Here is a 26,609-nt window from a genome sequence, read left to right on the forward strand (position 1 = left end):
CTCTTCTGGTCCTTCCTCCTCTTCCTCCTCCTCTTCTTTTATTCTCCTCTCCTCTTCTCCTTCCTCCTCCTCTCTTTCTGTTCTTCTTGTCTAATAAACGTTTCTCTACAGGTTTCCTGAACATATATTTATGATGTTTCTATAAAGTAGAGACATCCTTCCATCACACGTTTAAATAATTAGTGTAATAATTATGTACTCGAGATGTGGAAGACGGTGGATAATATCAATAAATAGACGATGCATTCATAAACATACATTCTCATTTTCTACAGAATCTGTGCCAAATTACATCGTTTTGTATTCTAAGAAAACTTATTGGTAATTATTTCAGATAGTTTAAATATGAATGTAAAACATGAGCTTCTTTTCCAGTAATATGTAATGTTATTGTAGTAACTACAATAACAAAGATATAACATCATCCACATTATTGAGTTTATTGAATCATTTCTAAAGAACAAAAATCACACTTTCTATTTCTGTTCAGTTCCTCTCTCCGTCCAGCAGGTGGCGGTGTCTCGCTCTCTGACACGATAATAAAAACAGTAGAAGAAGACACTTCCGGGTGGTTTGTTTTGGTTCTGTTGACCAGTTAGCCGTTAGCAGTTAGCTTCCAGCTAACCATGTCGGCTACAGAGGATGACACCGAGCTGCGGGACCTCCTGATCCAGAACCTGGAGAACAACGGAGTCCTCAACAAGCTGAAGGTCCGGAACACTCGGTCAAAAGTACCGTTAACTAGCGATGCTAGGCTAGGCTAATGTTAGCTCAACGGGTTAGCATGGAGCTACATCCAGGCCCAGAGTTTTGATCATTTGAAGTTTTGGTCTTAAACACTGAAAAATACATCAATGTATTAAAATAAAAATAAGTGAATGAAAAGGTTTTTGTGTTGAACATACTTTTCATTCACTTCTGGAATTCTTTTGAATAAAATGTTTATTTTAATTTTTCACTTTCATATATATTTTGATATTTGAGGTCTTATATTTTCATCTGGCGTGGGGGGGGGGGGGGGGGGGCGTGGCATCAGCTGAGAGGGGCGTGGCATCATGAGTGACAGCATAACAAAGAAGGCTGAGGACCTTCCTCAACCACGTTGCCTTCAGGTAACGTAGGCACCGCGAGAATTATGACTCAACACTTTCTATACTCCATATTCACGTGAATGCAGTGGAACCAGCTACTGGTTGGATTAATCTTTGGTCCCTATATCAGGTCGGACGACCGATTCGCATCTTTCGGGTCCTATCGCACAAACTCACGCTCCACCTCCCCGACGGTGCGGGCAAGACGGGCCGCGGTGAGGTGGGATCCGGCCGGGATCCCACCTCACCCGGCACGCCGGCCCTCACTTTCATTGTTTCACTGTTTGCGTCACCCTCTGACTCGCGTTAGACCCCCTGACCAGGGGAGTCACAGACCCGAGTGGAATCCCCCACGGATCCGTTTACCTCTCAGCGGTTTCACACCCTCTTGAACTCTCTCTTGAACTTTCCCTTCGGGTACTTGCTGACTGTCGGTCTTGTGCCAGTATTTAGCCGTAGATGGAGTTTACCGCCCACTTTGGGCTGCATTCCCAAACAACCCGACTCCGAGAAGACCGGACCCCGGCGCCACACCGGGCAAGCGGTCTTCCGTACGCCACATTTCCCCAATCCGCCCGTCGCCTCTTCCCTCTTCGCTACTGAGGGAATCCTTGTTAGTTTATTTTCCTGCGCTTAGTAATATGCTTAAATTCAAAGTCTGATCTGATCTGAGCTCGGAGTCGAATGGCTTTTTGTCCCGGAGGACAACGGCGTGGCTCCCCCAGTGAGGGGGAGGCTCACGTTCTCACGATCGAGTACCCAGCCGCGGCGGAGGAGGGTCCCGGCCCAAACCCCTCAGACCCGCTAGTACGCGGTCAGCACGGACACGAGGTGTCCACCGGCAGCCTCGCCCCTGTGAGTGTGAAACGTCCGATATTAAAGCGAGCTTGTTGAACGGCACTATCTGGTTTATTGCTCTTATGCTGCGATTCGTGACAAGTAGAGTCTGAAACACAACTTTGTCACCAGCTCAATGTTTGTACTGCATTCACGTGAATATGGTGTATAGAAAGTGTTGAGTCATAATTCTCGCGGTGCCCACGATACCTGAAGGCAACGTGGTCGAGGACGGTCCTCAGCCTTCTTTGTTACACTGTCCCTAATTATGCCACACCCCTCTCAGCTGATGCCACGCCCCTCTCAGCTGATGCCACGCCCCCCACGCCAGATCAGGGACAAAAGTCTGAAAGTGAAAATATAAGAGCTCAAATATCAAAATATATATGAAAGTGAAAAATGAAAATAAATATTTAATTCAAAACAATTCCAGAATATTTAGAATTTTTTTGAAAACTTTGATGCATGTTTCAATGTTTCAAACGATCAAAACTCGTGTTCTGGATTAAGCTCTATAATAAAGTAAATAACCAACACGTCAATAATTATAATACTATGATTTGATGTATATTATTCTATATAATAAATACTTTTATCTTTAGTACTTTCAGTATACCTTGATGCTGATACTTTTGTACTTAAGTAAGATCCTGAATACAGTACTTGTACTTCAGAGTATTTCTACACTGTGGTATTAGTACTTTTACTGAGTACTTCTCTCATGAATCATCATTTCTTTTATAAATCAGAGAAACAAAACAATATGAGTTTAAACTACTGCTGACCGTCTGAATAAAGACATTTATTTATATTTATTTAGAGCTTTAAGTTTTACTTTACTGGACTGGAAGAAGTTTCTTTGAAGGTATTTTAAGAAGTATTGTGTGAGAAAACTACACTTGATGTCCGTGTGTTTGTTGTTGACCATTAAACTGAACTGATCTGAACTGCAGACAGAAGTTCACAAAGTATGTTCCTTCTTCTTCTTCGTTGGTGGTTGGTCTGTGTCCCTCCTGCAGGCAGAGATGAGGGCAGCAGTGTTCCTGGCCATGGAGGAGCAGGACCAGCTGGAGGTGAAGGTTCATGTTTCTGTTTGGAGATAAATTAAATATCACGATTGATCGGCGTTCAATAGAATCATGATGTCTTGGTGACATCATCACGATGGGAACAAACTGACTCATTTATCTCAATAAAGTACTTTTCACGAGTGAAGAGTTTAATGTGGAACCACGTGGTGGTTCCACATTAAACTATCTGTATTCATGGTGATGTGATGAAGATCCACATCCTGATGTTTCACTTTGTTTTCTGTTTCTCTCAGAACAAGAGTCCTCTGATCAACGAGAACCTGAAGAAGTGTCTGAACAGCAGAGACGGTGAGTCCTCCTCAGTGGAGCGTCCACTTGTACTTCCTGTTTGTCACCACATGGGGGAGCTGTGATCCTGCAAACAGCAGCAACTTCTTCTTCTCTGGTATCATTTAAAGGTAGAAACATTCAGATTGTTGTTTTACAGCAAACATGCAACACGTTGACTCGTTGAATCTTCTCTACATTTCTTTAATAATATGAATATTTCATGTAAAGGTGAAAGTGAACAGAATATCTGTATTCATTGATTCATGGAGAAAACAATCAATAATGAGAATGATTCTGACTTCTGTTCCCAGTAGAATCAGATCATCAGTCAAATCAAATCCTCCACATCTGATTGGACGGCTGAGAGTGGGCGGGGTCAGTGTAACGTTAACCATCAGAGTGTAAATAAAGTGTACTGACTCAGTAGAACATGTGTTTCTAGTCTCTGATCTCTGATCATGTTTCATTGTAAACAACCAATCAGAGGAGAGCTAGCAACGTTAGCAGCACCACTAACGGCTAACCAACGGAGGTTCACTTCAGTTACACTATGATGCCTTCAGGCTCTGCTCAGTGAACACGAGTACTGGCTGAAGGTACATTATAACGTTGTTTGAAGGAGATGTTTTCACATGAATATAAAACAGATATTAGAGATGAATTATGAGTCGTCTCTCTGCAGGACGTCTGGTGGCCGGTCTCATCGTGGACTTCCTGCAGGTCTTCAACCTGGACTTCAGCCTGGCCGTGTTCCAGCCGGAGATCAACTCGGTGAGTCTGAGGACCGGGAGACCAGAGTCTGAGTCAGGGTTTGGTCTCAGGGTCTGGTCTCTGTCTCACTGTCTTCTGTCCTCTGTCCTCCAAACAGCTCAACAGTCTGGACAGTCGGGACCTGGTCTGCAGAGATCTGTGTCTGTCAGAGTCCGAGGTGAACAGGAACTGTCCTCTGCTGCTGGAGCTGGTGAGGAGAGGACGACACAAACCCTCTGAGGTGAGACATGAGGACGTGAGGACGTGAAGACAAGTAGACATGTGGACATTAATCTGTCTGTCTGCGTTGTGATCTGGTCAGTAGGGATAGAAGAGTTACTATTACTGCTACCACTACTAGTACTACTACTGCTACCACTACTAGCACTACTACTACTACTACTACTGCTACCACTACTAGTACTACTACTACTACTATTACTGCTACCACTACTAGTACTAGTACTACTACTATTACTGCTACCACTACTAGTACTACTGCTACTACCACTACTAGTACTACTACTGCTACCACTACTAGTACTACTACTACTACTACTGATACTACTACTGCTACCACTACTAGTACTACTACTACTATTACTGATACTACTGCTACCACTACTAGTACTACTACTATTACTGATACTACTAGTACTACTACTACTATTACTGATACTACTGCTACCACTACTACTACTGCTACCACTACCACTACTACTACCACTACTAGTTCTACTACCACTACTAGTACTACTACTACTATTACTGATACTACTACTACCACTACTAGTACTACTACTACTACTATTACTGATACTACTACTACCACTACTACTAATATTACTACTATTACTGATACTACTGCTACCACTACTACTACTACCACTACTACCACTACTAGTATTACTACTGTGGGGTGACCGTGGCTCACTGGGTTAAGAGGGTTGTCTGGTCACCGCAGGGTCAACGGTTCGATCCTTGACTGGGACGTGTCACGTGTTGAAGTGTCCCTGAGCAAGACACTGAGCCCACTGCTCCCTATATACAGGGATGGGTCAAATGCAGAGACAAATTTCCCCTTCCGGGATCAATATAGTATAATAAAAATACTACTGATACTACTACTAGTACTACTACTATTACTGATACTACTGCTACCACTACTAGTACTACTACTGCTACTACTTTCATATTTTCTTCTTCTATCATGTTTTGATGTCTTCTCGTAGGAACCATCTCAGAAACAGATCTCAGTCGCTCGGAAGAAGTTTGACTTCTACGACAAGGTGAGCGTCACACACCTGTGTGTGTGTGTGTGTGTGTGTGTGTGTGTGTGTGTGTGTGTGTGTGTGTGTGTGTGTGTGTGTGTGTGTGTGTGTGTGTGTGTGTGTGTGTGTGTGTGTGTGTGTGAGATGTCATCGGTTTCTGGCCAATCACAGCCTGTGTTGTCATCCTTCAGGACGGGAGCGGCTCAGTTAGAAGAGAAGATCTGAATAACGTCTTCACAGATCTGTTCCCCAGTCTGAACAAGTAGGACTCACACACACACTTACACACACACACACTCACACACACTCATCGTTGCTGCCTCAGCGGAGCAATGAATTTAATGTTTATTTAGATTAAAAACATGTTGTGAATAATCTTTTTATTGGAATTGTTTGAATCACACGAGTCCAGAGTATAATATAATATAATATACTATACTATAATATAATATAATATAATATAACATAACATAACATAACATACTATAATTATATTATATTATATCATCCTGATGTTTATCTGATTCTGTGAACAAACTTTTAACACAAGTCATGAAGAAGTTTAGAATTAAAATGTTTCCTTCAGCCCTGATAGTTTATTCTCTGCTCATGAGATGCAACGATGACATACGAGTCATTATTATTTTATTATTATATGTATTATACATTATATATATTAGATATTATGTATTATTTTATATATTATATATATTATATATCATTATATAAATGAGTGAATACTTGTTCTGCAGGTACATGTTGGAGCGCTTCATCACTGATGAGCTCAGAGCTGCAGACCAGAGCTTCTCCACCAGTAAGAATACACATCCTGTCAATCATATCTGATGTTTACATATCTCACTGTTTCATGTGAGGAATAATAATATAAGATAATGTCCTATAATTACCTGTTTCATGTGCTTTGTTTCTCAGCTGTAGACTTCCAGGTGTTTGTGGGATTCTACAAGCGTCTCTTCTCCCAGTGCAGAGCTGTGGTGAGTTCACAGGCAGTCAGAATTTAAAGAGCTCAAACTGTCCTCAGCAATGAGTTCATGTGACGTCCTTCTTCTTCAGGTGGTTCAGGACTCTGAAGGTGTTCTTCCTGAGGAGAAGATCAGCTCCGTCAGTAAGGTGAGTTTAGTTCACCTGGAGAAGGTCTGAAAGATCTCTGTGCGTCACCAAGGATGAGTAAAACACCCCACCCTCCTGTTCCCTCTCAGGCCAACACCGTTAGCATCGTTAGCACCGTTAGCTATGAGCCGCCGGCTCTCCGTCGCCATATTGAGAGCTGTTTAGAGACAATCGAAATGCTTCCAATCTCATATTAATGCACCGTCCATCTTTTTTTCTTCCACTTTATTGAAAACAGTAGTTCAAATAAGCGTCTATAGAACTTGATATTAGTTAATTATGAACAACTAAATAACTATTATTTAGTGCTGGGCAAGTTAACGCGCTATTATCACGTTAACGCATTAATTAATTAACGCCGACAATTATTTTACCGCGCGTTAACGCATTTCTTTTTTATTACAGGTTTAATGTCAGTACTTCATTTATAACATCACAGGTTTAATGTCAGTACTTCATTTATAACATCACAGGTTTAATGTCAGTGCTTCATTTATAACATCACAGGTTTAATGTCAGTGCTTCATTTATAACATCACAGGTTTAATGTCAGTACTTCATTTATAACATCACAGGTTTAATGTCAGTACTTCATTTATAACATCACAGGTTTATGTCAGTACTTCATTTATAACATCACAGGTTTAATGTCAGTAATTCATTTATAACATCACAGGTTTAATGTCAGTACTTCATTCATAACATCACAGGTTTAATGTCAGTACTTCTGGTCTCTCATGTCTCCGTGTCCTCAGGACCTGGACTCTGTGGTGTCTCTGAGTCAAGGAGAACTCCAGCATTCTGGATCCAGACTCGGTGAGGCGTCCCACAACAGGACCCCCTCGGTGGGCCTTGAGAGGGAGCATCTAGACCTGGACCTGGAGGTGGAGGAGGACCATGAGGACGGGGATTCGTTCTTTGACGACCCGCTGCCCAAACCACAGAAGACCTACGGCTGGTGAGGACACGTTATCTTTGACCTGTCTCACCTATCTCACCAGAGGGACACCGGACCTCATCTCACTGTAGTCAGCTGTGATTGGTTGAGTTCAGGTCACATGACGTCTGACCAGACTCTCAACATGAACACTAGAAACACTTGAAAGATTGTGAGGAGCCAGTTAGCTTAGCTTAGCAGAAAGACTCTAAAATAAACGTATCTCTGCTACAGCAGATTAAATCCCTCTTTCCTGTCTGACCTCTGAGCTTGTCTTACCTGTTCCTTTTATTTTACAGTCCTTACACTGTCATGTCTGTCTTTTGATGTCCCTACTTTGTCTTTAATGTCCTTATATTTCTCCTGTACTGCCTCTTCCTGTGTCCTTATGTCCTACCTACCTCACCTGTCCTCCCTCCCTGTCCTTCTGTCTTTACCTTTCTTTCTTCACCTGTCCTCCTTGCCTTCCCCTTTCCTCTCTACCCTACCTGTCCTCCCTACCTGTCCTTCTTACCTGTCCCTCTACCCTCACTTGTCCTCCCTACCTGTCCTTCTGTCTTTAACTGTCCTCTCTACCTGTCCTCCTTACCTTCCCTTACCTGCGCGTCCCCCCTCCTCACCCTGGAGTGACGTCCCCCTGAGGGAGGCGTGTCTTTCTGTCCCGGTTGTGTCCCCCATGAGGAGAGACAGAAGCCTCAGCGAGTGAGTGTTTACGTCCACATGACCTTTGGACAGACGTAGTCTGAACGCTTAACGTCTTCAGGACTCATCAGACGGGTTTAAATACTTCTACCTCTGTTTGGCAGTAGTACTTAGATCTATACTGAAGTAAGCGTATCAATACTACAACATGAAATACTCTGTTTCAAAATATTTATCAGCAACATGTACTTCAAGTACAAGTATTCATTATACAGAATCCCCCTTTTATTACCAGTATTATTATTATTATAATAAACTGTGATGTCATCAGCTAACGTGTGATGTCATCAGGAGGCTGAACCCAAAGCTGCTCAGCTGACCGTGTGATGTAAACCGTGTTTGACTTTGTGGGAGATCAGTGAGACGTCTCAGAGGACGAGTGCAACCGAATCAGACCTCATCAAAGATTCATGATCTCTGAGGACGAAGTGGGTCAAACAGTCAGCGGCTCCACTCAACTGTCCCCGAGAGACGTTTGAACCGGACACGTTCTGCATGAGTGGACACGGTCTTGGTCCTCTGTCTCTGCGAGGACACGGTCCTCTGTCTCTGAGATGACACGGTCCTGGTCCTCTGTCTCTGAGAGGACAAGGTCCTGGTCCTCTGTCTCTGTGAGGACACGGTCATCTGTCTCTGCGAGGACAAGGTCCTGGTCCTCTGTCTCTGTGAGGACACGGTCATCTGTCTCTGCGATGACAAGGTCCTGGTCCTCTGTCTCTGTGAGGACACGGTCCTCTGTCTCTGCGAGGACACGGTCCTGGTCCTCTGTCTCTGAGAGGACACGGTCCTGGTCCTCTGTCTCTGCGAGGACACAGTCCTGGTCCTCTGTCTCTGAGAGGACACGGTCCTGGTCCTCTGTCTCTGAGAGGACACGGTCCTGGTCCTGTGAGGACGTTTCATAGAGAATGTGAGGAACATATTTGGAACGTAAGGACGTTCATTAGAAGTGGACTTTTTCTACAGAAACCATGTTTGTGGAAAGTGAGGACGAGACTTTCATCATCATTGTCCCTTATTGTCTTTGTCCTATCTGTCTCTGTCTCTCTGGTCTCAGTCTGTCTGTCCTACCTGCTGAGGATCGTCTCTCTGAGCTCAGGTGAGCTTTAGGCATCAAACACATATTCGTCTCTGACGTTCGTCCATAAAGGACAAAGACAGTTTTCACTGTGACTGCATAGAAACAAGCAAAGCATCATGGGAACTGTAGTTCTAAAAGTCAGAGCCTGATAAGACTAAACATTGATATTGAATTTCTCATTGCACTATCAATACATTTTATTAACTATTACTAGATAACAATAAATGAAGAGTCAAATGACCTCATGCAATGAAGTGTTGATCAGTATTTATTGGAATACTCTGTGTACACGTGTTTTTATTCAAGTAAAAGTCCTTCCATGGGGACTCAGATCCATTCGTCTGTTTGTCAGTGTCCCTCTTGACCTCCGTCTTCATCCTGTATCCCAGGAAGGTGGAGTCCTCCGGGACCAGAGGGAGTCCAGCAGGGTCCCTGTCAGAGGCCCCGAGACCAGGACCAGGACCAGGAGGAGGAAGCAGCACCTCAGAGCAGAGCCACAGCAGGAACGGTCAGTTCAACTCTTCAACAGTAACGTTAATGTTAAACTGTATTTCAGTCAGCAACACGACCACGAAGCTTCATGCAAATGAGCATAGAAGCGGCTGTTGGAGCTAACGTTAGCTTAAACAGTGATTCACTATAGCCACAGTCTGAGGAGAGGAACTAAATGTTTGTCCTGAGGGTAAACTACAATGTGAAGGGTTTCTCCTCTGGAGAGCAGGAGTATACTGTGTATAAAACATCAGTGAAGCAGGATGAACCTTGGGTTGCTGTGTTTCGTCCTGCAGGAGCCTCCAGAGGGTTCAGAGACTCAAAGGCCCCCAACGATAAAACCGGATCTCTGCATTTAGGTACGATTCAAACCACCACAGCTAAGTTTATTTACGCCATAAAACAAGTAAAAGAAACCAGCAAGTAAACATCGGCAACCATCGCCTTTTAAATGCTTCTCTGTCACGGGGCATGATGAGGACTCAGACGCAGACAGTCAGGTGTAGTGCAAAAAAGGTTTTTAATGAACCAAAAACAGGGAATCCAGGGACAAGACAAAAGACGAGGGGGAAAATCCGGCAGGAAAAGGCAGAACAGGCAGACTGGAAAACCGGGAACAGGACGAGCAAAACGGGCGGGTTGGACGGGAAACAAACACAATGATCTGGCAGTGAGTGAGTGAAAGACAGGGGTTTAAATAGTGACTAGGCAGAGTGAACAGGTGAGACTAAATGAGCTGATGAGGTGAGTGTGACTGGCAGGTGCACTGAATGAACTGATTAGGTGAGTGAGGAGCTACAGAAAGAAACAAAGACACAGAACACACAGGGCAAAGCCTGATCGTGACACTTCTCTGTATTTTTACGTTTTCCAGCTTTTATTGTGAAAGGTAAGCAGGAACCAGTGGATCTGATCTGAGCTGCAAAAGCTCAGAAAAATCAACCTCGATAAGAAATAAATATTCGGCCGCTTCATCGCGACCTAATATTTGAGTTCTGTGTGAAAATATTTTTGACAAAAACAAAAACAGCTGGAAAATCACATAAATATAATAACTTAAACTATAAATAGAGTTTGAATTACATCTGGAGCCACTTTGAATATAACCACGACTGTAAACACTTGTTTCTGTTAGTAAGAGAAGAGTGTCGTCTGCAAAGAGCTTTCTGGGGATTCACAATGTTTCTTTTTTCAAACGTTTCACAGAAGACGACGTCGAATACGACGACGACTTCAACAGGTGAGACCGACTGTGTTTAACTCTTCTTCTGTGGTTTCTGTGGTTTGTGTTCATGTGCTGTAAAATAAACTCTGTGACGCATAATTAACTCTGCAGGTTTATTTAACAGAACAGATTGATGTCGATGTATTTGTTGCAGCCATCGGTCGGACCTCTCGAAGAGCGAGCTCAGTATCGGGGAGGAGATCGAGGAAGTCTCCATCGAGGGGCCCGACGTCAGCGACAAGGTGAGCCCACTTCCTCCCGCTCTCTCCCGCTTCCTCCCGCTCTCTCCCGCTTCCTCACGCTCTCTCCCACTTCCTCCTGCTCTCTCCTGCTTCCTCCCGCTTCCTCCTGCTTCCTCCCTGCTTCCTCCCGCTCTCTCCCGCTTCCTCCCGCTCTCTCCTGCTTCCTCCCACTTCCTCCCGCTCTCTCCGACATCCTCCCGCTCTCTCCCGCTTCCTCCCGCTCTCTCCCGCTTCCTCCCGCTCTCTCTTGCTTCCTCCAACTTCCTCCCGCTCTCTCCGACTTCCTCCCGCTCTCTCCCGCTTCCTCCCTGCTTTCTCCCGCTTCCTCCCGCTCTCTCCGACATCCTCCCGCTCTCTCCCGCTTCCTCCCGCTCTCTCCCACTTCCTCCCGCTCTCTCCCGCTTCCTCCCACTTCCTCCCGCTCTCTCCGACTTCCTCCCGCTCTCTCCCGCTTCCTCCCGCTCTCTCCTGCTTCCTCCCACTTCCTCCCGCTCTCTCCGACTTCCTCCCGCTCTCTCCCGCTTCCTCCCGCTCTCTCCTGCTTCCTCCCACTTCCTTCCGCTCTCTCCGACTTCCTCCCGCTCTCTCCCACTTCCTCCCGCTTCCTCCCGCTCTCTCCTGCTTCCTCCCACTTCCTCCCGCTCTCTCCGACTTCCTCCCACTCTCTCCCGCTTCCTCCCGCTCTCTCCTGCTTCCTCCCACTTCCTCCCGCTCTCTCCGACATCCTCCCGCTTCCTCCCGCTCTCTCCCACTTCCTCCCACTTCCTCCCGCTCTCTCCGACATCCTCCCGCTCTCTCCCACTTCCTCCCGCTCTCTCCCACTTCCTCCCACTTCCTCCCGCTCTCTCCGACTTCCTCCCGCTCTCCGACTTCCTCCCTGCTCTCTCCCGCTTCCTCCCGCTCTCTCCCGCTTCCTCCCTGCTCTCTCCCGCTTCCTCCCGCTCTCTCCGACTTCCTCCCGCTCTCTCCCGCTTCCTCCCGCTCTCTCCTGCTTCCTCCCACTTCCTCCCGCTCTCTCCGACATCCTCCCGCTCTCTCCCGCTTCCTCCCGCTCTCTCCCGCTTCCTCCCGCTTCCTCCCGCTCTCTCCCGCTTCCTCCCGCTCTCTCCCACTTCCTCCCGCTCTCTCCCGCTTCCTCCCACTTCCTCCCGCTCTCTCCGACTTCCTCCCGCTCTCTCCGACTTCCTCCCTGCTCTCTCCCGCTTCCTCCCGCTCTCTCCCGCTTCCTCCCTGCTCTCTCCCGCTTTCTCACGCTCTCTCCGACTTCCTCCCGCTCTCTCCCGCTTCCTCCCGCTCTCTCCTGCTCTCTCCCACTTCCTCCCGCTCTCTCCCGCTTCCTCCCACTTCCTCCCGCTCTCTCCGACATCCTCCCGCTCTCTCCCGCTTCCTCCCGCTTCCTCCCGCTCTCTCCCGCTTCCTCCCGCTTCCTCCCGCTCTCTCCCGCTTCCTCCCGCTCTCTCCCACTTCCTCCCGCTCTCTCCCGCTTCCTCCCGCTCTCTCCTGCTTCCTCCCACTTCCTCCCGCTCTCTCCGACATCCTCCCGCTTCCTCCCGCTCTCTCCCACTTCCTCCCACTTCCTCCCGCTCTCTCCGACATCCTCCCGCTCTCTCCCACTTCCTCCCGCTCTCTCCCACTTCCTCCCGCTTCCTCCCACTTCCTCCCGCTCTCTCCCACTTCCTCCCGCTCTCTCTGACTTCCTCCCTGCTCTCTTCCGCTTCCTCCCGCTCTCTCCCGCTTCCTCCCTGCTCTCTCCCGCTTCCTCCCGCTCTCTCCGACTTCCTCCCGCTCTCTCCCGCTTCCTCCCGCTCTCTCCTGCTTCCTCCCACTTCCTCCCGCTCTCTCCGACATCCTCCCGCTCTCTCCCGCTTCCTCCCGCTTCCTCCCACTCTCTCCCGCTTCCTCCCGCTCTCTCCCGCTTCCTCCCGCTTCCTCCCGCTCTCTCCCGCTTCCACCCGCTCTCTCCCACTTCCTCCCGCTCTCTCCCGCTTCCTCCCACTTCCTCCCGCTCTCTCCGACTTCCTCCCGCTCTCTCCGACTTCCTCCCTGCTCTCTCCCGCTTCCTCCCGCTCTCTCCCGCTTCCTCCCTGCTCTCTCCCGCTTCCTCCCGCTCTCTCCCGCTTCCTCCCGCTCTCTCCCGCTTCCTCCCTGCTCTCTCCCGCTTCCTCCCGCTCTCTCCCGCTTCCTCCCGCTCTCTCCTGCTTCCTCCCACTTCCTCCCGCTCTCTCCGACATCCTCCCGCTCTCTCCCGCTTCCTCCCGCTCTCTCCCGCTCTCTCCCGCTTCCTCCCGCTCTCTCCCGCTTCCTCCCGCTTCCTCCCGCTCTCTCCGACTTCCTCCCGCTCTCTCCGACTTCCTCCCGCTCTCTCCGACTTCCTCCCGCTCTCTCCCGCTTCCTCCCTGCTCTCTCCCGCTTCCTCCTGCTCACTCCCGCTTCCTCCCGCTCTCTCCGACTTCCTCCCGCTCTCTCCCGCTTCCTCCCGCTCTCTCCTGCTTCCTCCCACTTCCTCCCGCTCTCTCCGACATCCTCCCGCTCTCTCCCGCTTCCTCCCGCTTCCTCCCGCTCTCTCCCGCTTCCTCCCGCTCTCTCCTGCTTCCTCCCACTTCCTCCCGCTCTCTCCGATTTCCTCCCGCTCTCTCCCACTTCCTCCTTGCTCTCTCCCTGCTCTCTCCCCGCTCTCTCCCTGCTCTCTACCGCTCCCTCCCACTCCCTCTCTCCAGCGTGTACTGTCTCTTTAAAGCTGCATCCTGGCCTCATGTTGCTGTTTGTTCTACAGTTTGATGAAAGCACTCAGGACCTGAGCGTCTCTCAGCTCAGTCAGAGTCACGGAGCCGACTACATGGAGGAGGTGGTCTGAGCCTCCCATCATGCACCTCTTCCTTCTCCTCCGTATTGAAGTGTGTAGGCCTTCTAATAATAAATGGATTTGTATTTCACGTGTTGTGTCTCTGTGAGGTTGTTGAAGGTTTGATGTGACGTTTCTAATCTTTTATCTTTAATTTAAAACGTCTGAAGTAGAAAGAAGTAAGAGGACGTCTGGAGGACTTTATGAAAATATGAACTGAATTCAACAGCAGCGTTATCATTTTCATCAGTTAAAATTAAAATGCAAAAAGCTGTTTTGTAATTTTTTTCACCCAGAAGTGTGACATGATGAAACTTGTAGAATTAAATTTGCATAAGTTTCAGACGCGTTTCATTCTCTTTGATCTCAGGCGCCTCAGAATGATTCCTCAATCTAAAACAACTCATTTTTATTCATTTTTAGTTTATTTTTAGACAAATCTTTTCTCGTGTGAAACTGTATGAATATGAAATGTAACCTTTAACACTGACTCTCAGCGTTCATCACTTCCTGTTTGTCACACTTCAAACCACAAACTTTAAATCAGGCCTTTGTCTTTATTTATGCTCCGATTATACCAGCGACACCTGAACGCACCATCTCCAGATAACCCAGTGTGTGTGTGTGTGTTAGTGTATGTGTGTTAGTGTGTGTCTGTGTGTGTGAGTGTGTGTGTGTCTGTTTGTGTGTGTGTGTGTGTGTGTGTGTGTGAGACTGTGTGTGTCTGTGTGTGTGAGTGTGTGTGTGTCTGTGTGACTGTGTCTGTGTGTGTTAGTGTATGTGTGTTAGTGTGTGTCTGTGTGTGTGAGTGTGTGTGTGTCTGTTTGTGTGTGTGTGTGTGTGTGTGTGACTGTGTGTGCGTGTGTGACTGTGTGTGTGTGTGTGTGTGTGTGTGTGTGTGAGAGAGAGAAAGGAAGACTTGAATGAGATGTTTCAGAAACATCCATTTCCCTTTAGTCAGCAGTGTTTCAGTGCTCGATGTCGTGCAGCCGCCTCATCACCTTCATCATCATCTGTACGGACGTCGAGGGAAACTTCATCGCTGTGAGTTCTGCTTTTTATTTCTACTTTTCTGTTTCTTTCTCTCTTTCACTCTTGTGTTTATTTGATCTCTAATCGTGATGTAATACATATATATATATATATATATATATATATATATATATACATAATATATATATATATATACATAATATATATATATATATATATATATATATATATATATACATAATATATATATATATATATATATATTATGTATATATATATATATATTATGTATATATATATATATATATATTATGTATATATATATATATATTATGTATATATATATATATATATATATATATATATATATATTATGTATATATATATATATATATATACATAATATATATATATATATACATAATATATATATATATATATATATATATATATATATACATAATATATATATATATATATATATATTATGTATATATATATATATATATATACATAATATATATATATATATACATAATATATATATATATATATATATATATATATATATATACATAATATATATATATATATATATATATTATGTATATATATATATATATTATGTATATATATATATATATATATTATGTATATATATATATATATTATGTATATATATATATATATATATATATATATTATGTATATATATATATATATATATATATATATATATATATTATGTATATATATATATATATTATGTATATATATATATATATTATGTATATATATATATATATTATGTATATATATATATATATATATACACATACATGTATGTGTATATATATATATATATATATACATGTATGTGTATATATATATATATATATACACATACATGTATGTGTATATATATATATATATATACACATACATGTATGTGTATATATATATATATACACATACATGTATGTGTATATATATATTGATTCTGTTATTTGTATCACACAGAAATGTTTGAATCGGCTGCTTTGTATATAAATATAATATAATATAAATATAATATAATATAATATAAATATAATATAATGAACATAATCAGAGTGGTTTGTGTGTTTTCATGTTGAACATCAACAGGATGTGAAGTTTAAAGACTCAAAGATTAATAATCACATCAGAACAAGAAGAAGAGGAACCGTGTTCAGTCTCTGCAGCAGGTAAATAAAGACGAGTGAAAGATGTGCCTCACAGCTGACTTTATGCTTCTTCTTCTGTACACATATATATATGTGTGTGTGTGTATATATTATATATATGTATATATGTATATATTATATATATGTATATATGTATATATGTATATATGTATATATGTATATATTATATATATGTATATATGTATATATGTATATATTATATATATGTATATATGTATATATTATATATATGTATATATGTGTATATATGTGTATATATGTATATATATATGTATATATATATTTATGTATATATATATATGTATGTATATATGTATGTATATATATATGTATGTATATATGTATATATGTGTATATATGTATATATGTATATATATGTATATATGTATATATGTATATATATATGTATGTATATATATATATACATTACAGTCATTGTTATCCAAAGCTTGCAGTTCACATTCTATCACATTCACACTGTCTGCTCAGCTACAGGAGACATTCTGGGGTTCAGTGTGTTGCTCAAGGGCACATCGACATGAGAATAGTGGAGCCGGGGATCGAACCACCGACACTCTGATCGAAGGACGGCCCTGCTCCGCTTAGCCACGGTCGCCCAACATATGTATACATACATACGTACATACATATACATGTATGTATGTGAGTAGGATTGTGAATGCAGTGTACTCCCACATGTGTACTGATACTGAATACTTCTGTATACATGAAGTACAAAGCTCAGCCTGTACACAGGTGTTTCAGGAAGTACTGTGATTTACAGGAAGTCCTTAAACACACGTCCTGTCCCTGAACAGGAGACTCAGCAGGTTAGAGAAGAAGGCTGCTGTTGTTGTTGACATTTGAAATACAGGAAGTCAGAGAGGACAAGAAGAAGTGGAGAGCAGAACAACGAGGCGTTAGAGGAACACGTCTGACAACAGAAGAGCTTTGTGCTCAATAAAGCTTCTTTAATTCCGCTGTTTGTGAGAACATTTAACTTCTCTTCACGTTCAGCGTCTATCTACAGATGCGTCGCTGTCTCTTTAAGAAAGCAGGTTTCACTTCACATGAAGATATGATATAACATATAAAACATCATAAGATAGTATAGTATATTATATATAAATATATTATATATAATATACTATACTATACTATATTCTAAATATTATTAGTCAGTCGATCTGATCAACACGAGTCAGTGTTTGAGAAACAAAGATTTAAAAACTAAAGTGATTAATCATCAGAGTCACAGAGACTCTTATTAAACGTGTATATACGTATATATATGGGGGCGACTGTGGCTAAGACTGAGGGCCGTCTTTCAATCAGAGGGTCGGCGGTTCAATCCCCGGCTCCGCTAGTCGCATGTCAATGTGTCCTTGTCACTTAACCCCAAAAGTGCTCCCGTAGTTGTGCCTACGGTGTAGAAATGTGATAGACTCTGAATTGTAAGTCGCTTTGGATAAAAGCGTCTGCTAAATGACTGTAATGTAATGTAATATATACACGTATAAATAAATACAGACATATACCTATATATATATGTACATTTGTTTATGTATATTTATTTATATATATATATATATAAATAATAAGAAATAATATACTTTTATTTATTCATAAATACAGGTGCTGGTCATATAATTAGAATATCATCAAAAAGTTGATTTATTTCACTAATTCCATTCAAAAAGTGAAACTTGTCTATTATATTCATTCATTACACACAGACTGATATATTTCAAATGTTTATTTCTTTTAATTTTGATGATTATAACTGACAACTAAGGAAAATCCCAAATTCAGTATCTCAGAAAATTAGAATATTGCTTAAGACCAATACAAAGAAAGGATTTTTAGAAATCTTGGCCAACTGAAAAGTATGAACATGAAAAGTATGAGCATGTACAGCACTCAATACTTAGTTGGGGCTCCTTTTGCCTGAATTACTGCAGCAATGCGGCGTGGCATGGAGTCGATCAGTCTGTGGCACTGCTCAGGTGTTATGAGAGCCCAGGTTGCTCTGATAGTGGCCTTCAGCTCTTCTGCATTGTTGGGTCTGGCATTTCGCATCATCCTCTTCACAATACCCCATAGATGTTCTATGGGGTTAAGGTCAGGCGAGTTTGCTGGCCAATTAAGAACAGGGATACCATAGTCCTTAAACCAGGTACTGGTTGCTTTGGCACTGTGTGCAGGTGCCAAGTCCTGTTGGAAAATGAAATCTGCATCTCCATAAAGTTGGTCAGCAGCAGGAAGCATGAAGTGCTCTAAAACTTCCTGGTATACGGCTGCGTTGACCTTGGACCTCAGAAAACACAGTGGACCAACACCAGCAGATGACATGGCACCCCAAACCATCACTGACTGTGGCAACTTTACACTGGACCTCAAGCAACGTGGATTGTGTGTCTCTCCTCTCTTCCTCCAGACTCTGGGACCCTGATTTCCAAAGGAAATGCAAAATTTACTTTCATCAGAGAACATAACTTTGGACCACTCAGCAGCAGTCCAGTCCTTTTTGTCTTTAGCCCAGGCGAGACGCTTCTGACGCTGTCTGTTGTTCAAGAGTGGCTTGACACAAGGAATGCGACAGCTGAAACCCATGTCTTGCATACGTCTGTACGTAGTGGTTCTTGAAGCACTGACTCCAGCTGCAGTCCACTCTTTCTGAATCTCCCCCACATTTTTGAATGGGTTTTGTTTCACAATCCTCTCCAGGGTGCGGTTATCCCTATTGCTTGTACACTTTTTTCTACCACATCTTTTCCTTCCCTTCGCCTCTCTATTAATGTGCTTGGACACAGAGCTCTGTGACCAGCCAGCCTCTTTTGCAATGACCTTTTGTGTCTTGCCCTCCTTGTGCAATGGTCGTCTTTTGGACAACTGTCAAGTCAGCAGTCTTCCCCATGATTGTGTAGCCTACAGAACTAGACTGAGAGACCATTTAAAGGCCTTTGCAGGTGTTTTGAGTTAATTAGCTGATTAGAGTGTGGCACCGGGTGTCTTCAATATTGAACCTTTTCACAATATTCTAATTTTCTGAGATACTGAATTTGGGATTTTCCTTAGTTGTCAGTTATAATCATCAAAATTAAAAGAAATAAACATTAGAAATATATCAGTCTGTGTGTAATGAATGAATATAATAGACAAGTTTCACTTTTTGAATGGAATTAGTGAAATAAATCAACTTTTTGATGATATTCTAATTATATGACCAGCACCTGTACATGAATATATATATATATATAATATATTTATTTAAATATATTATATATATATATAAATATATTTATATAAATATATTTATATATAATATATTTATATATATATAAATATATTATATATATATAAATATATTATATATAATATATTTATATATATATATAAATATATTTATATATATATAAATATATTATATATAAATGTATTCATATATATATATATATAAATATATTTATATATAATATATTTATTTACATATATTATATATAAATATAAATATATTTATATAAATATATTTATATATAATATATTTATATATATATAAATATATTATATATATATAAATATATTATATATAATATATTTATATATATATATAAATATATTTATATATATATAAATATATTATATATAAATGTATTCATATATATATATATATAAATATATTTATATATAATATATTTATTTACATATATTATATATAAATAAATATATTTCTCAGCTGCACTTGTTTATCTCCTCTTCTTCTTCTTCTTCTCTGGTTCCTCTGGTCCAGCTGTGAGGCTCCACATCTGTACACGTGTCTTTATTTCCCTCAGAGTGAGTCTGGTCCTTGTCTTGTGACAGGAGAGACCTTTAGCCTCTAGTAGACCCAGAAGGTGTCTCTGATGTGCACCGTGCTCTGATCTGGGTCACTCGTCTCCTCTGACCTGTTTCTCTGCAGACTTCCTGTCAGTGTTCAGACACCTGAGAACACACATCGCCTCCTTCTACCACAACTGGAGCACTCGTACCAAACACGCCTCCTGTGCCACTTTCACATCATCTCCATACCTCTGTTTGTTTTACGCTTTATTACATAAGACTCCATCAGAGAGAGAACCAGGTCTGAAGGAACCTGAAGGAACCTGAAGGAACCTGAAGAGGCTGAGCAACACGTACTTTAGACTCTGACTCTTTAACAGGTTTTATAAGAAGCTGCAGGATTCACACTGAGACGGGTCTGAGTAAAACACTCTCAAATGCAGTTTTATTAATATATATAATATATATTATTCATATATATGTAATATATATAATGCATAAATATAATATATATATATTTATCATAAGTAAGAATAAGTGCCGTCAGTCTGAGCTGCAGAGCTGGATGTTCAATCAAACACATCTATATACATCTACATATATATGTATATACATCTACATATATATGTATATACATACATGTACATATATACATATATGTACATGTATGTATATATACATTCGAACTCTGTCCAGCAAAACAGTAAAACTCCTTAAGGCGGTCGCGCTACGCACTCTGCCACTTGTACTTGTTAATTCCACAGACATTCAGTAATTTATTCATCAAGTCATACCTCATCAGTGTCCAGGAAACGTTTTGGTTTAGGCTGAACTGAAACAACTGGTTTCCTGGGGCGTATCTTCGTACACTTCCAAACCTTTTAATCAATGCTTTTTCGCGAGGATACACCACCAACGCATTTTGACAAAAACAAATGTACTTTTGTGACGATTATACAGTGACAATCGTACTTTGAAAATACATTAAATAATTGCGAACTCTTGTCTCCGAAATCAACTTACTTTGTTGTCAAATTCTTTGTTGACACATTTTGGAGTGCGTAGCGCGACCGCCTTAAGGAGTTTTACTGTTTTGCTGGACAGAGTTCGAATCCAGGTTTTTGCGATCTTTGCATAAATGTATTTTCTTCTATGTATTTCTTCATACGTGGCTGTGATGTAGTTCTCACTTATACAATCGTAATCCCTGCAATTGATATGAGATGTGTCTTTTAGATCTTCAGCAATATGTTTGTGAATGTGTGACGAATCAGGCGACAGAGGCAGAAAACCGCTGCAGCTGTTAAGCGAACATAACACACGCACGGAAGGGAAACCAGTAGGTCCAGAAACCAGTAGGGACGTAACACCGGGAGCTTCTGCAGCTCCTCCGCTCGCCATGACGTTCACCGGTACATGCTTTAACGCGCTCAGGTCACGTGAACACGCGACTGCTTCATATCTGCTCGCTGACGCTCTGACAGACGTATGAGCTGAACGTATGAGCGGCATGTTTCACACTATGATGATTAAACTGTAGAACAATAGGTGACGTTCTCTCTCTATTCTTCACAGGAGAGAGAAGATGAACTACTCGGAGGACAAGATGTTCAACCAATCATATGACGACTACGACGCGGACTACGATCTGATCGGACCTTGTTCCCACCAGAAGAACACGAGCGTGGAGCTGGTGGTCGGCCCGTACGTCCACTCCATCATCTGCATCCTGGGCCTGGTGGGCAACGGCCTGGTGATCGTGACCTACGCCTTCTACAAGAGGACCAAGTCCATGACGGACGTGTACCTGCTGAACGTGGCCGTGGCCGACCTGCTGTTCGTGGCGTCGCTGCCTCTCATTGTGTACAACGAGCTGTCGTCGTGGTCAATGGGGCCGGTGGCCTGCAAGCTGCTGCGCGGCTCCTACAGCGTGAACCTGTACGGCGGCATGCTGCTGCTCGCCTGCATCAGCGCCGACCGCTACGTGGCCATCGTCCAGGCCCGCCGCAGTTTCGGGCGCCGCTCGTTGCCCTACAGCCACCTCATCTGCACCGCTGTGTGGTCCGCGGCGCTGCTGCTGTCCGTCCCCACCTTCTGCTTCTACAACTGGTACGAGCCGTCCCACAGCAGGGAGGCCTTCATGTACGAGGAGGAGGAGACCAACCGGACCTCCGGACCTCCGCATTACGTCTGCGAGTTCCAGTTTGCGGACAACGCCACGGCCTGGAGGACCAAGGTGGCGGTCCCCAGCACCCAGCTGGCCGTGGGCTTCTTCCTGCCGCTGCTCGTCATGGTCGTCTGCTACAGCGCCGTCGTCGCCACCCTGCTGAGGGCCAAGAACTTCCAACGGCACAAGGCGGTGCGGGTGGTTCTGGCCGTGGTGGTGGTGTTCGTGGTCTGCCACCTGCCCTACAACCTCACGCTGCTCTACGAGACCGCCGACATGTTCCAGCTGCGGACCTGCGAGGAGTCGGACGTCCTGCAGGCGGCCAAGACGGTGACGCAGACCGTCGCCTACCTGCACTGCTGCCTGAACCCGGTGCTGTACGCCTTCGTGGGGGTGAAGTTCAGGAACCACTTCAGGAGGATCGTCCTGGACCTGTGTTGTCTGGGGAAGAAGTACATCGCCCCGCGACGCTTCTCCAGAGTCACCTCCGAGATCTACGTCTCCACCCGCCGCTCGGTGGACGGATCCAGTGAGAACGGTTCGTCTTTCACCATGTGAGGACCAGAACCTTCCTCCCTAAGACCCAAAGACCCGGGTCTCAGTCCTCAGACCCAAAGACCCGGGTCTCAGGCTTCAGACCCAAAGACCTGGGTCCTAACCCTGACTCAGATCTGAAAATCATTTGTTCAAGTTAAATCTGAGAGATTTAAAACGTAAGAAATTAGACAAAAAAATAAGTTTTTCTTTTTATTCCTTTGATGTGTTTCTTGTGAAAGACTTTGTTTCTTCATGAAACGTTGAAATGAAAGAAGCTGAGAAGGAAACGAGGTTAAAGCTGAGAGTGATTTTATTTTGTACCTGTTTGAACTTCCTGCTCTTCTTCTTCTCTCTGAACTCTGTTTGTGTTTCATAACGTTGACACTGATGATGTAATGTTACACGTCACAGAATAAATGTGAGTTGAATTGTTCTCTAAACTTCTCCGACGCTGTGATTCTGCATCAGACGGTTGATCTAATGAAGATAAACACATTTCATTATGTTCCGTGTTTATTTAAATAAAACTTCATAAAACTCTATTTTATGTCCAAAAGGTTTTATCACACACGGAGCTGGAGGTTGTACACTACTCATGAGTTTAGTTCCCTGATGCCCCACGATCAGTGTAGTACCCTGAACACCACACAAGACATCATGGGTCTGATCAAACTTTCCTCTGGTAACACTTTATTTTGAAGCTTCCTGATGAACAGATTCTACATCCTGTAACTAACTACTGAGTCCCTGTTCCGTTCATAACGGCTCAGTGAGAGGAAGGTGAAGAAGAGTCGGTGGAGACCAAAGCAGAGCTGAGAGCAGAGTGGAGCTCTGCTGCCCCCTGGTGGCCACAAAGAGACCTGATGCAGCTTTAAGTCCTTTATTAACATCAGAGCGTCACGTTCCTTCCTCTCTGTTCATTCAGCATCAGGACCTGAAATAAATCAACTTTATCATAAATTTGAAATATTAGTTTTTTTGTCAAATTAAATATAAGTTTCATTTAGAACTTCTTGAACTTTAATATAAATCTCTGGAACGTTTTCTTGTTTATGAATTCATCATTAAATATTAATACTTTTATTTAACTTTTTGTTCATTATAAAACTTCAACTTTATTTTGTAATATCTTAAACTTCTTTCTCATAATTAAATCTACATTATGACCTCTTTGATTCTCCTAATAAACAAATATTAATAATTCATTTTACACCAAAGAAAACAATCTTATAAAACATGAAATATTATTATTTATTGAACACATATTTATAATAACATAATAACTATTTTACTTTATGATTGAAGTACATTTTGCAGATAATACTTGCATTGTATTTATAATGAAGTAAATCTGAATACTTTCCTGTTTAAAGTCTCTTTTACATCATTCCTGATTATTAATGGTGGAAAAACTGCTAAATATTAAAAAGAAACTTCCCAGAATGCCTTGCATGTCTTTCAGCTGGAAGCATCATTTGGTCATGTGACATGCTGCGTTCTCATTGGTTCAGTCCCTTTAATCCCAAACGTTCAATAAAGGAAACATTTTAAGATGAATAAAGTTTTCTTTATTTGAACTCTCACAACATGACATTCTTCTTCTTCGTGTGTTTTATGTCTGGAAACAGTTTGAGTCAAAATTACGTTTTAAGACATAAATTCAAACATCCATCCATCCATCCATTTTCCTCCGCTTATCCGGGGTCGGGTCGCGGTGGCAACAGGCCAAGCAGGCTGACCCAGACCTCCCTCTCCCCGGCAACATGTTCCAGCTCATTCTGAGGGATCCCGAGGCGTTCCCAGGCCAGCTGGGAGATGTAATCCCTCCAGCGTGTTCTGGGTCTTCCCCGGGGTCTCTTCCCAGTTGGACGTGCCTGGAAAACCTCCAGTGGGTTAAAATTAATTAATTAATTAATTAATTCAAACATTTAATTCAAATGTTTCACAAAAAGATTCAAACAATAATTTGAGTTTCTTGTGCGGAGGAAGACCATGAGCTGCGGCTGAAAGCTCCAGAGAGAGTTCCCTTTGTCCCACTAAAGGTGCGTTCAGGGTCTGGAGCTTTCTATCGCAGCACGTGATCTTTATCAGCTGTTTTTATCATATTTATTTTTATCAATGTCATGGATGACGTCACTTGATTCATGATCAGCTATCAGTGACGTCACAGTGATGTTTTCCCCTTATGAACCACAAAATTGCATTAAATATTAAAAAGCAGCAACCTGTCAGCTTCTACAGCCGCGTGGGGAAAAAGGCACAACAGTTAAAGTCTGAGACCAGGACCAGAGAGACCGATACCAGAGAGTCCAGAGAGACTGGGACCAGAGAGTCAGGGACCAGAGAGACCGGGACGGATCAGGGGTCCCGGTTCAGAGACAGGACGAAAGGCACCAGGGCCCCCCTGGTCTCTGCGGGGGGCGGCAGCACCTCCGGCAGGAAGTCCTCCCGGTCCTCCCGGACCTCGAACTGCAGCGTCTGGCTCCGGTTCACACAGTAGATCCGGTCCCCGAGCACCGCGCAGCGGAACGGCAGCGGGTCGCGGAGCGCGAAGCACGCGCCTCCGTGCCACACCTTCACCACCGTGTTGTACTTGTACAGGTTCACCTCCGCGCGCTCCCGGTCCACGTCGAAGCGGAACACGAGGCCGCGGAGCGCCACCATGTCGGTGGACCGCCGCCGGCTCTCGTTGAACGGACACTCCTCCCACTCGTCCCGGCGGGAGTCGTACCGGAGCAGCCGGTAGAAGAGCGAGCCGCCAGACACGAACAGCGAGCCGCCGCACGACGTCGCCTCGTGCGCCACGGCGAAGGAGCCTTTGGGCAGCGGGGCCACCGGAGTCCACCGGTTCGCGCGCGGGTCGTAGCGCTCCACCGTGAAAAGACACTCCCCTCCGACCGCGTACAGGTGTCCGTCCATTGACACCAGTCTGAGCTGGCAGCGGGGCTGGGTCAGCGGGCGGATCTGGCTCCAGAGGCCGGTCCGCGGGTTGAAGCAGAAGACCCGGTCCGAGGCTTTGGAGCTGGAGACCCGGTCCGAGGCTTTGGAGCAGAAGTCCCGGTCTGAGATCCCCCCCGCCACGAACAGGTAGTTGTACAGAGTGCACATCCCGGAGCCCCTAGCCGGGATCTCCTCCGGGAGCCTGGTTAGCACCTCCCACCTCCGGGTCTCCGGGTCGAGGGACAACACCCGCCGGTGGGTGGAGTCCTCCGGGCTGGTCTCCCGGCTCCCCTCGCTGCTCTCGGCCACCGCCAGCACCTTCGTTCCCTCCATCCTCCGCGCCAGGATGCGCTCCCTCTCCTCGGCCGTCAGCCGGCCGTACACCCCGGGGGTCCGCAGCACCTCCAGGTAGTGGTCGCTCATGTAGCCGTAGACCCGGTCCTTCACGCCCTCTGCGCCGTCGCTCTTGGCTTTACTCAGCAGCTCGTAGCAGTTCTCCGCGCTGATGTGATGCAACACGTCGGCAGCGGATCCGAGCTGTGACCGAAGATCCATGATCCGGGATTAATGCGGATCAGATCGATCCCGGTTCTGTCAGAGACAATTATGCGTCTGGAGATCCAGACTACTGCCCCCCCCCCCTCCTCCTCTCTCTGTGTTCAACTTCTCCTTCCTCCTCCCGCGGGGCGCGGTGGCTGATGAAGCCGGGATTCTCCGCCTGCTGTCGGGGAGGATCGCTGCGTCCCCTCGCTGCAGAGCCCGGAGGACACAAAGGAGGCGTTCAGTGACCTCCTCCTCCTCCTCCTCCTCCTCCTGCAGAACAACACACACTGTTCCCTTACGATTCCACCAAAGTAAAAGTACACAAGCATTGTCATCAAGATATACTTAATGTAGTAAAAGTACTCCTGCAGAATATTCTATATTATTGTGTTCATCAATAATCAATAATAATACGTCATTATTTA

At 44.1% G+C, this 26,609-nt stretch overlaps 3 protein-coding genes across 8 annotated transcripts; 2 read left to right on the plus strand and 1 right to left on the minus strand.

Annotated features, from left to right (window-relative positions):
* The first annotated feature begins 557 nt into the window (after window positions 1-557).
* On the plus strand, window positions 558-14,050 carry cep43 (centrosomal protein 43). 4 transcript variants are annotated; one of them, XM_076112107.1, is made up of 17 exons: window positions 558-710; window positions 2,948-3,001; window positions 3,253-3,307; window positions 3,972-4,060; window positions 4,158-4,280; window positions 5,272-5,328; window positions 5,502-5,572; window positions 6,063-6,124; window positions 6,244-6,305; window positions 6,385-6,441; window positions 7,197-7,399; window positions 9,135-9,176; window positions 9,548-9,666; window positions 9,947-10,009; window positions 10,857-10,890; window positions 11,030-11,117; window positions 13,891-14,050. In XM_076112107.1, the coding sequence occupies exons 1-17, from the start codon at window positions 627-629 to the stop codon at window positions 13,969-13,971; spliced, it is 1,344 nt and encodes a 447-aa protein (XP_075968222.1). In that variant the 5' UTR covers window positions 558-626; the 3' UTR covers window positions 13,972-14,050. The 4 variants fall into 4 exon arrangements, with proteins under 4 accessions (XP_075968222.1, XP_075968224.1, XP_075968223.1 ...); XM_076112109.1 differs by lacking the exon at window positions 9,947-10,009; XM_076112108.1 differs by lacking the exon at window positions 9,135-9,176.
* Window positions 14,051-14,052: 2 nt separating this feature from the next.
* ccr6a (chemokine (C-C motif) receptor 6a) lies at window positions 14,053-23,134 on the plus strand. 3 transcript variants are annotated; one of them, XM_076112111.1, is made up of 3 exons: window positions 14,053-15,003; window positions 16,099-16,178; window positions 21,573-23,134. In XM_076112111.1, exons 1-3 carry the CDS (start codon window positions 14,938-14,940, stop codon window positions 22,720-22,722), a joined length of 1,296 nt encoding a protein of 431 aa, XP_075968226.1. In that variant the 5' UTR covers window positions 14,053-14,937; the 3' UTR covers window positions 22,723-23,134. The 3 variants fall into 3 exon arrangements, with proteins under 3 accessions (XP_075968226.1, XP_075968227.1, XP_075968228.1); XM_076112112.1 differs by lacking the exon at window positions 16,099-16,178 and having other exon boundaries at window positions 14,055-15,003; XM_076112113.1 differs by lacking the exons at window positions 14,053-15,003; window positions 16,099-16,178 and adding an exon at window positions 20,374-21,409.
* Window positions 23,135-25,059: 1,925 nt separating this feature from the next.
* On the minus strand, window positions 25,060-26,196 carry LOC142971566 (kelch repeat and BTB domain-containing protein 11-like). Its single transcript, XM_076112134.1, has one exon. It carries the CDS (start codon window positions 26,194-26,196, stop codon window positions 25,060-25,062), a length of 1,137 nt encoding a protein of 378 aa, XP_075968249.1.
* Between the last annotated feature and the right edge of the window lie 413 nt (window positions 26,197-26,609).

This window comes from Anarhichas minor, unplaced genomic scaffold, assembly GCF_050575085.1.
Source record: "Anarhichas minor isolate MPS153535 unplaced genomic scaffold, ASM5057508v1 ptg000047l, whole genome shotgun sequence".
Classification (NCBI taxonomy): Eukaryota; Metazoa; Chordata; class Actinopteri; order Perciformes; family Anarhichadidae; genus Anarhichas; species Anarhichas minor.